The 10,311-nt window shown below is 34.8% G+C and overlaps 1 protein-coding gene across 1 annotated transcript in view; it reads right to left on the bottom strand.

The window, feature by feature from the left end:
• Positions 1-481: 481 nt before the first annotated feature.
• LOC132746400 (uncharacterized) overlaps positions 482-10,311 on the bottom strand; it is a 34,629-nt gene continuing 24,799 nt past the window's right edge. Inside the window, exons 20-25 of the mRNA XM_060735522.1 lie at positions 7,794-7,940; positions 7,356-7,535; positions 4,038-4,258; positions 3,347-3,430; positions 2,899-3,063; positions 482-2,296 (exon numbers count right to left, since the gene is read on the bottom strand). Coding sequence (XP_060591505.1) covers positions 2,083-2,296; positions 2,899-3,063; positions 3,347-3,430; positions 4,038-4,258; positions 7,356-7,535; positions 7,794-7,940 — 1,011 coding nt within the window. The 3' untranslated portion in view covers positions 482-2,082. The remainder of the gene's footprint in view (positions 2,297-2,898; positions 3,064-3,346; positions 3,431-4,037; positions 4,259-7,355; positions 7,536-7,793; positions 7,941-10,311) is intronic.

The following is a 10,311-nucleotide window of genomic DNA, read 5'->3' as shown; positions in this document are numbered from 1 at the left end:
TTGTGGGGGTATAACAAGCCGTTAGATTGTCAACAATCTTTATAACGAATTTATAATACAGCAAGCATCATTTTTAGAGAAAAAAGGTTAGATTTCTTATGATACTACAGCAGCCGTGTATATAAAACTATATAAACGATGAGATTGTCCAATGAAAAGTGACATTACAAACGTGCAGTATTATATATGTTATTAAATGACTACACGTTATAAGTCCTATAAAAAGCACCTGCCACGTTCAATAACACGATGATCTGCCTTAAAACAGGGCCAATATCTATATCACTTTTTCGGCCCCGGGCCGAAAAGTGATACATATATAAAGCCCGCATTTGGAGTAATTTGATTGGCTAATAAAGCAGGGCCAAAAAAATGATATAGATTTCTGCAAGAAACTGGGAAATGGCAGCCATTTTGTTTTAACTCGGTCTATGTGTAGACGCCGACAGGTTGTATAAATAAAAGAAAATAATTTTTTCATAAATTTGGAGCCTCCATTTATAAAGATGATATAAAATATTACAAATATTCACTGAAAAATTGATATTGGGAATACACAATATTATAAATGAATATAGGCCTGTAATCATCATTTTTATGAATAAAATTAAATAAACAAATTTGCAAAAGATCTTTGAAAATACTATAGTAGAATATAATTGAGCCGCGTCACGACAAAACCAACATAATGGGTTTGCGACCAGCATGGATCCAGACCAGCCTGCGCATCCGCGCAGTCTGATCAGGATCCATGCTGTTCGTTTACAAACCCTATAACAAGTAGAGAAACTGATAGCGAACAGCATGGATCCTGATCAGACTGCACGGATGCGCAGGCTGGTCTGGATCCATGCTGGTCGCAAACCCATTATGTTGGTTTTGATATGGCGCGGCTCATATCTATTAACTATTTTAAGAAATTAACTTTAAGAAACTTTCCCACTGACTTTCTATTTGATATACATGTATTTATAATAAATCAAAAGAGTAATACTAAGACATTCATTACATGAGACAAAACAAGGATTTCAAAATCTGTTGATATTATGCTTCTAGTGCATTTGTTCAAATATAGTTAGAACATTCCTTTACTACATGTTAGTTACTCTTAAACTTTTAAAATAGGACATTTAGAACTAGTATTCAATATACTGGGATTATTGATTATTTAACATTTTGAAAAAATTCAGTACTAAAATGACACAATAGTTCATATACAGTTAATCACATGTACAAAACCACACACTTGCGTTGTAACATTGTCCAAGACTTGGTAAATCAATATCTATATATGTTGAATGATGACCCCTGAAGATCTTACAAACATATATATGCAACAACATGACAACTGAGTCATAAAATTATAAAATCCTAAGTGACAAATTACACAACAAGATATCAGTCTACTTTTCTGATTCCCTACTTACGTGAAATTCATACAATTTATAAATTATAAGATTTCATTCAGCACTAATCAGATTTATACAAGGAATAAAAATTAACATGTACAGTACTATACAAATTACTACACAATACAGTGACAAACTTATTCTCACCAAAGTCATACCAAAACTTTTCAAACAGATTTACTATAGCAGGATAACCTTAGGAACTTAAATTTAGCATTATTTCAGGAAGGAACTGGCACTTGAGAAGTACCATCAACACATTGTTAACTACATTTACCTGAATATCAAACAAAACAAACAAAAAATATTAAAAATAGTGAGAAACCAATGTTTTGGATTTAACATCTTTGGTCAACAATTATTTTTATTCCTTTCAACATGCATTTTATATTGGCTCCTTGATTACAACTGGATATATCTTGTTGTGTAAAATATTATTCAACTTCTTCATCTGATTAAGTACTCAAGGACACACACATATTCATGGGACTATCCATCAACCTTCTCAAAGTCCCTATGTTGTTATAGATTCCCAATATAATTATGAGTAGACATAATGCCACTTTTATTGTACTCCATATGTGCACTAGAATTCAACTCCTTCAATATAGACTGGATTTTAAAACCGATCTTTCAAACTTTTAACTAGTCCAATTTCACTAACAATTGCTATTTATTTTTTCCCTTTGTTTATAAAAACGGGTAGTCCATACACAACTGGTGCCAGACCATTGAGGTATTTAAGCTTGCAAACTGCACGTGATTTCTGCACGAGTGTAGTGAGGTATGTTCCGTGACTTGATGACATCCACGTCTTTATCAAATCTTCAGTGAACTTGTCTATATCTTTATCTGTAACATCCCATAAATTGGCTACCATACTTGGACTGCAATAATAAGAAACTTGAGCTAAATGATGGTAAACACTTTTTTCTTCATATCTAATTAATTTAATGTAACTGATATAAACTTAGAAAAATATTCATTTTATTGTTAGAATGATAGCCAGAAAGCAATCAACTGTTTATAGTTGGGCTTTTAAGTTTATTACTAATTTATAGTTCATACAACATAAACATAATAAGAGCTGTCACAGTCAGTAGAACAGATTGCTTCACTATTCTCAATACTGAGACAATGTAGATTTTCTTAAGTTAAAAAAGGGCCATAATTCTGTCAAAATCTATGTTAGAGTTATGGGCCTTGGAGAGTAACCTTGTTTTATACTCTGACATAAGTGTGTGAAATTGTCATAGTTTTAGAGATGCCAACTTGCAGGCAAAAATTTAACCAAAGTGTGACGCAGAGGCTGATGCAAGTACAATAGTTATCTATCTTTTCCATGGGATAATACAACACAAAAGTTGTGTGGCCTAGCCTGACCGTATACTGGTGGTGCACACAAGTCATTACTGCTGTAAGCATTTCAGGATTTGATAAATGTTTCATCTTGATAGTTTTATATACAGTACAACTTGTTTTAACTTACCATCCAGCTAGGAAATAGCTGATCATCATACCGGTGGGTTCAAGCTGACCTTTGACATGTAATCTACCACTACTACAACCCATCAACATCGTCACAGCTCGGGCTGTCAACTTCTCTATCTCATCACTAGAGAATATTCTACCTCCACTTCCATGTCCACAAAATCTGTTAATATAAATGTATAAAAAGATAAAATGTATTTGGTTAAACCTTATCTTTCAAAATATCTGTCATGGACTTGAATCTTTCAATAGTTGGAGGGTGGGGTTATCAAAATATTTAGAGACTATTGACATAGATTTTCTGCAAATCAAAATTTTGCAGTTGTGTTGCAACTAAAAATAATTAGCAGAAAATAAGAAGTACAGAGATATTTCATTTTTGAGATGATTTCATACACAAGGTTATACTACATGTATACAAATGGTAAAACAACATTTTTACTTACATTAGAAAGTCTTTATTAGTGAGAGCATCTATGAACTGTTCACTGCTTGGCCGACATCCAATCACACCTGACCAACCTTTCTCACTAAAATTATACAATGTATAAAATACTCTTAGATCTATGTATTAAGTACTATTTTTTTAGTCGCACCAATACTGTATAGCTCATGGAAAATTTCCAGCTTTACTGTGGAGGAAGACCTCAGGTGCCTTTCTATACACTGACAGGTACTTGAGTAGAACCACCAATATATTCCATAAGCTAGCCCATGAAAGAATCCAAAGTCTGTGTCTGGATTTGAACCCTAAACGGTGAGAGGCAAGGTTCCCCCTTAGGTTCTCTTAGAATTTTTATTTTTTTTATTGTGAGTAATGTTCGCAACATATCCAATTTGCATTCAAATAATTATGGAATTTGTATTATATTTTTAAAATGATTTTCATGAGTTTATTACAAATATTTCTGTGCGTCACATAATTATTATGTAAAGCTGTGGCAATAATTGTCATGAAAATCGTTTGAGTACTGTACGCTATTCAAGAGTGTAAAATATTTTTCAATTACATTTTAGCAGGCATTACTTATGTTACCATAGAAACATTACAGTAACAGCTATTTACAAATACATTTCTGACAAGATTCCCATATTTATGTCTTCAGTCTGCGTAACATTAAATAAATTTTTGACTACCTTTCAAACCATTCCTTAAAGAAATCCTGAGTCCTTGGTAGATTTGAGTCTGGATTTAGAATGTAGAAAGTATTCCTTGCATTAACTCCCTTGACAAATACAGAGTTTTTTCCCTTGTAATGGTTGTTAAGCTGAGTGACTAAGTGGGACAAACATGGCATGCGTGAAACAGACTTGTCACATAACACTGGAATACTCTCCCATGGCAGATGTTGTATAGTCTGAAAATATCATATATTTAACATACAAAATGGGAATGTAGACTCAAAGTTGAACATGATTAAAGCCATGCAGATTGCTTTGAGCTTTATACCTAAAATATTGTCAATATATTGAAAAACCTAAATTATATCATTATCTAACTTTTCATAAGCATTTAAAAGGAAATTGTCACTTTGACAATGAATTCCAGTACAGGTTAGAAATGAAATTTTGATTTATTAAAATAATTTGCATTACCCATTAAATTAGATAAATTTAAATGAAAAAAACATGTATGATTTGTTACAGACATTAGTTTGTTCTAACCAATTCTACCTGATTTGTAGTCAATTTAAGGTATTAGCACCCTAATGCACTACCTCCGCTTTGAAGAGTATTCAAATAGACTAGAATTAATGTTAACTACATTGGAAATGAGGGCCATGGGTTCAATCCCCAGAAGGGTCAACTTTTTTTTCTTTCTTTTTTTCTTTTAACATTATTTATGTATCTCTCATGTCCCATATGGAAAGAAAAAAGTGTTTAATTTTGAATTTTTAATTTATATAGGTATTTATTGGCTAAATTATGCTAAATTTAGTAATAAATATGGTACCTGATATATTCAAAGTGTTATATAATCAAAACTAGACGGTAAAAGTATTTCATATTTTACAAGATCAACCAATATACTTTTTAAAAAATTTAGGGAAACTTTGGAAACAGGCACTCTTTTGGGTAAATTTTAAGAATTTTTTGAATTAGGCTCCCAAAGTAGAAAAATAGTCAGACATGTGGTAAAAATGGGTTGGGTAGGGTAACATTTTATACAGATTTCATAAATTTTAAGTAGAAACCATAATTTTGCTTATGTGGATTGTTAGCTGAATGGTACTTTTTGTTTCTTACCAAAAATTCATGGGAAAACATTTTTCATTAGAATGTTATTGCAGCTTATTTAAAGGTTCCTCATTTCTAAACAAGAGGGCCATGATGGCCCTGAGGTCGCTCACCTGTACATAGCCCCCCCCCCCCCCCAACCCCCACCCCCAACATGCAGGGCCAATTTAACCCGAGGGCTTTTATTTGCACAAACTTGGTAGACACCCATAAGAAGATGTTTCATGCTAAACATCTAAGCTCTAGTTCATTGGGCTTTTTAAAAGAAGATTTTTTTTCAGTTTTTACTATACACATATAGTTAAAAACAAAGACACCCCTGGGGCCGGGCCAGTTTTGACCCCAGGGCTTTTATTTGAACAAACTTTGTAGACACTTACTAGAAGATGTTTCATGCTTAATATCTAAACTCTAGCTATTTGGGTTTTTTCAAAGAAGATTTAAAGTTTTTGCTAAACACATATAAAGAAAATCATTGACCCCCGAGGCGGGGCCAATTTTGATCCCAGGTCTTTTATTTGAACAAACTTTGTAGACACTCACTAAAAGATGTTTCATGCTAAATATCTTAACTCTAGCTATTTGGGTTTTTTCAAAGAAGATTTTTTAAGTTTTTACTATATGCATATAGGGAAAATCAATGACCCCCCGGGGCGGGGCCAATTTTGACCCCAGGGCTTTTATTTGAACAAACTTGGTAGACACCCATTAGAACATGTTTCATGCTAAATATCTTAGCTCTAGCTCTTTGGGTTCTTTAAAAGAAGATTTTTTAAGTTTTTACTATATGCATATGGTGAAAATCAATGACCCCCCTGGGGCGGGGCCAATTTTGACCCCAGGGCTTTTATTTGAACAAACTTGGTAGACACTCACTAGAAGATGTTTCATGCCAAATATCTAAGCTCTAGCTCTTTGAGTTCTTTAAAAGAAGATTTTTTAAGTTTTTACTATATACATATAGGGAAAATCAATGACCTCCCGGGGCGGGGCCAATTTTGACCCCAGGGCTTTTATTTGAACAAACTTGGTAGACACCCATTAGAACATGTTTCATGCTAAAAATCTTAGCTCTAGCTCTTTGGGTTCTTTAAAAGAAGATTTTTTAAGTTTTTACTATATGCATATAGGGAAAATCAATGACCCCCTGGGGCGGGGCCAATTTTGACCCCAGGGCTTTTATTTGAACAAACTTGGTAGACACTCACTAGAAGATGTTTCATGCCAAATATCTAAGCTCTAGCTCTTTGAGTTCTTTAAAAGAAGATTTTTTAAGTTTTTACTATATGCATATTGGGAAAATCAATGATCCCCCGGGGCGGGGCCAATTTTGACCCCGGGGCTTTTATTTGAACAAACTTGGTAGACACCCATTAGAACATGTTTCATGCTAAATATCTTAGCTCTAGCTCTTATGGTTTTTTAAAAGAAGATATTTAAAGTTTTTTCTTTCGGTTGCCATGGCAACCAGAGTTCTGCATGGAATTAAATTCTTTGAACAATTTTTAAAGGTGACCACCAAAGGAACATTCCTGTGAAGTTTGGATGAAATTGGCTTAGTGGTTTATGAAGAGATGTCATTTAAAGTAAAAGTTTACGGACGGACGACGGACGGACGACGGACGGACGCCGGACGTAAAGCGATCACAAAAGCTCACCCTGTCACTTTGTGACAGGTGAGCTAAAAAGGGCCCTCATAACATCCTAGCTTGAGTTCAGAAAAGTGGCCATAACTTGATTTCCGTACGGTAAACTTTGTTTAAATTTTGCATACAGGTGTACTTTAAGGTATACATCTGACCTATGATGTCAATTCTTTAGTTCCTGATAGTGCCCATTAGGGTCCTAATACCTTAAGTATTTCATGAACAACACACAAATAAGTGAACTGAGTCTGACCAGTTAATATTTTGAATTAAAAACTGTAGCCATAGTTATTACACTAACAAGTTAGAAAGAAAAGTTAAAAGACTAACAGCAATTATTACAAAAAAGTTCCATTGTAAATGTAAGTTGTAAATGACAGAAATGAGCCGCGTCATGACAAAACCAACATAGTGCGTTTGCGACCAGCATGCTGTTCGCTATCAGTTTTTCTACTTGTATTAGGGTTGGTGAGCGAACAGCATAGATCCTGATCAGACTGCGCAGGCTGGTCTGGATCCATGCTGGTCGCAAACGCACTATGTTGGTTTTGTCATGATGCAGCTCAAATACCTTGTCCAGAATGAGAATTGTGTGGGAGTGTTTATCTCCGTTGCCAATATTGAGCTTCGAGTATTTCTTGAGAACTGAGACAATGTTCTCTATGACAGTAGGTACATTAACACCAAGCAGTTCACCGACACATTGCCCCATTTCCTTCTCTGTAACAATCTTGTGTGCCATTAACAGCAACTAAAAATAAAGACAAAACAAGTTTTGAGGTAAAATTTTTCCATTTGGAGGGAAGCGTTTTGGAGGGAAATCTGATGATTCACACAATTCTAAATTGTGTTGTATTGCTTTGAAAATTGTACATCATATTAGTGTTGTACAACTAAATCCTTCTGTCTAATGAAGCTTTCAACTGAACAATTTCCATTTACAAGAGGGGGTAAGATATAATTTCATACAATTCAAAACATATAGTAGATAAACATTGCAGAAACATACCTCAGTGTGAGCTTTCCTAACATCTCTGCCTGTTATATTACTGATTTCTTTACACACAACATAGAGGATTTTATCCTGAAATTCTCCTGCAGTTACAGCACATCTCCAGTGACCTAACAGGTGTTTCTCCATTCTATCTACTACATTCTGTAATGAACAGATTATTTTATTATCACATAGTTATACACTTATAAAAGCTCTTTAAAGCTGTGTAATTTTCTTACATACCAGTATTTGTTCCGCTAAATAATTATACTATTCAAATTTCAATACAACAAAGATCAGCTGCCTGAACAGATGTTTTGTGAATTTTTGTATGATGTTGATTTAAAATTCTGATAAGGATGTATTCAAGTCAAAACTAGTAGAATGTGTTGGCTCAATTTTTTACATTATTACCAAATTTGGTATGACTTTTTTAGAATTACTTTCAGTGACTTTGTTACTTTACTGTCAAAGTATGAAGAGACACATAATGCTTCTGTATTTTCAGCCATCTTGTTCTAACAAAGCTTTTAATGCATAATGTCACAGATCCAGATATTCTTATAACTCTATGATTCACATTACATGTAGTAAACTTCTGTCTGAAAAGTCAACCAATAGTCAGTATGATACATTTGAAAAGAGGGACTTGTAAGGTAAAAACACACTATGCACAATCAAAAGTAACACAATCGGGCTTTTCGGTTTTTAGTAGAATAGATTCCTTGCATTTTGTAATTAACCCTGGCCAAACTTAAACAAGAGGGCCATGATGGCCCTATATTGCTCACCTGACTTATTAAACTCATCCAAACAATTACCTAGACAAGCATTCTGACCAAGTCTCATGACAGGTGAGTCAAAAATGTGACCACTACAGTGTTAACAAGGATTATCCATATTTGAGCAGTGCGACCTAGTTTTTTACCCAGGTGACACATATTCAAACTTGACCTAGAAATCATCAAAACAAACTTTCAGACCAATTTCCAGGATAGTAGCAACTAGAGTGTTAACAAGATTTTTCTATTTTTAGCTCCGGTGACCTAGTTCCACATGCGATTTCAAACTCATCCAAGCAATTACCTAGACAAGCATCCTGACCAAGTTTGATGATAATTGAGTCGAAAATGTGACCACTAGAATGTTAACAAGGTTTTTCCATATTTGGGCGGTGTGACCTAGTTTTTCATCCAAGATGACCCATGTTCGAACTTGACTTAGAAATCATCAAAACAAACTTTCAGACCAATTAACAGAATATTTGGATCACAACAGTAGCCACTAGAGTGTTAACAAGATTTTTCTATTTTTAGCTCCGGTGACCTACTTTTTCATCCGAGATGACCCATGTTCAATTTATTCCCAGCAATGACCTAGACAAGTTTCCTGACCAGGTTTGATGACAATTGAGTCAAAATTGTGACCACTAGAGTGTTAACATGGTTTTTCTATTTTTTAGCTCCTGTGACCTAGTTTTTCATCCGAGATGACCCATGTTCCAACTCATCCGAGCTATCACCTAGACAAGCATCTTGATCAAGTTTGATGATGATTGATGCAAAAATGTGACCGCTAGAGTGTTAACAAGGTTTTTCTATTTTTAGCTCCGGTGACCTACTTTTTCATCCGAGATGACCCATGTTCGAACTCATCCAAGCTATCACCTAGACAAGCATCCTGACCAAGTTTGATGATGATTGAGACAAAATTGTGACCTCTAGAGTGTTAACATGGTTTTTCTATTTTTAGCTCCTGTGACCTAGTTTTTCATCTGAGATGACCCATGTTCGAACTCATCCGAGCATTCACCTAGACAAGCATCTTGACCAAGTTTGATGATGACTGATGCAAAAATGTGACCGCTAGAGTGTTAACAAGGTTTTTCTATTTTTAGCTCCGGTGACCTACTTTTTCATCCGAGATGACCCATGTTCGAACTCATCCGAGCTATCACCTAGACAAGCATCTTGACCAAGTTTGATGATGATTGATGCAAAAATGTGACCGCTAGAGTGTTAACAAGGTTTTTCTATTTTTAGCTCCTGTGACCTACTTTTTCTTCCGAGATGACCCATGTTCGATCTCATCCGAGCTATCAACTAGAGAAGCATCCTGACCAAGTTTGATGATGATTGGGTCAAAAATGTGACCACTAGAGTGTTCACAAGGTTTTTCTATTTTTAGCTCCTGTGACCTAGTTTTTCATCAGAGATGACCCATGTTCGAACTCATCCAAGCAATTGACTAGACAAGCATTCTGACCAAGTTTGATGATGATTGGTTTAAAAATGTGACCGCTAGAGTGTTCACAAGGTTTTTCTATTTATAGCTCCTGTGACCTAGATTTTCATTGGAGATGACCCATGTTCGAAATCTTTCAAGCTATTGACTAAACAAGCATCCTGACAAAGTTTGATGATGATTGGTTCAAAAATGTGACCGCTAGAGTGTTCACAAGCAATTGTGGACGTACGAGGGACGACGGATGACGGACGACGGACATTTACCGATCCTAATAGCTCACCCTGAG

The sequence above is a fragment of the Ruditapes philippinarum genome, unplaced genomic scaffold, assembly GCF_026571515.1.
Source record: "Ruditapes philippinarum isolate M1 unplaced genomic scaffold, ASM2657151v2 ctg2683_1_1_1_1, whole genome shotgun sequence".
NCBI classification, from domain to species: Eukaryota; Metazoa; Mollusca; class Bivalvia; order Venerida; family Veneridae; genus Ruditapes; species Ruditapes philippinarum.
Note: the sequence above shows the minus strand (reverse complement) of the source record. Positions and strands in the feature narration are given on the sequence as shown.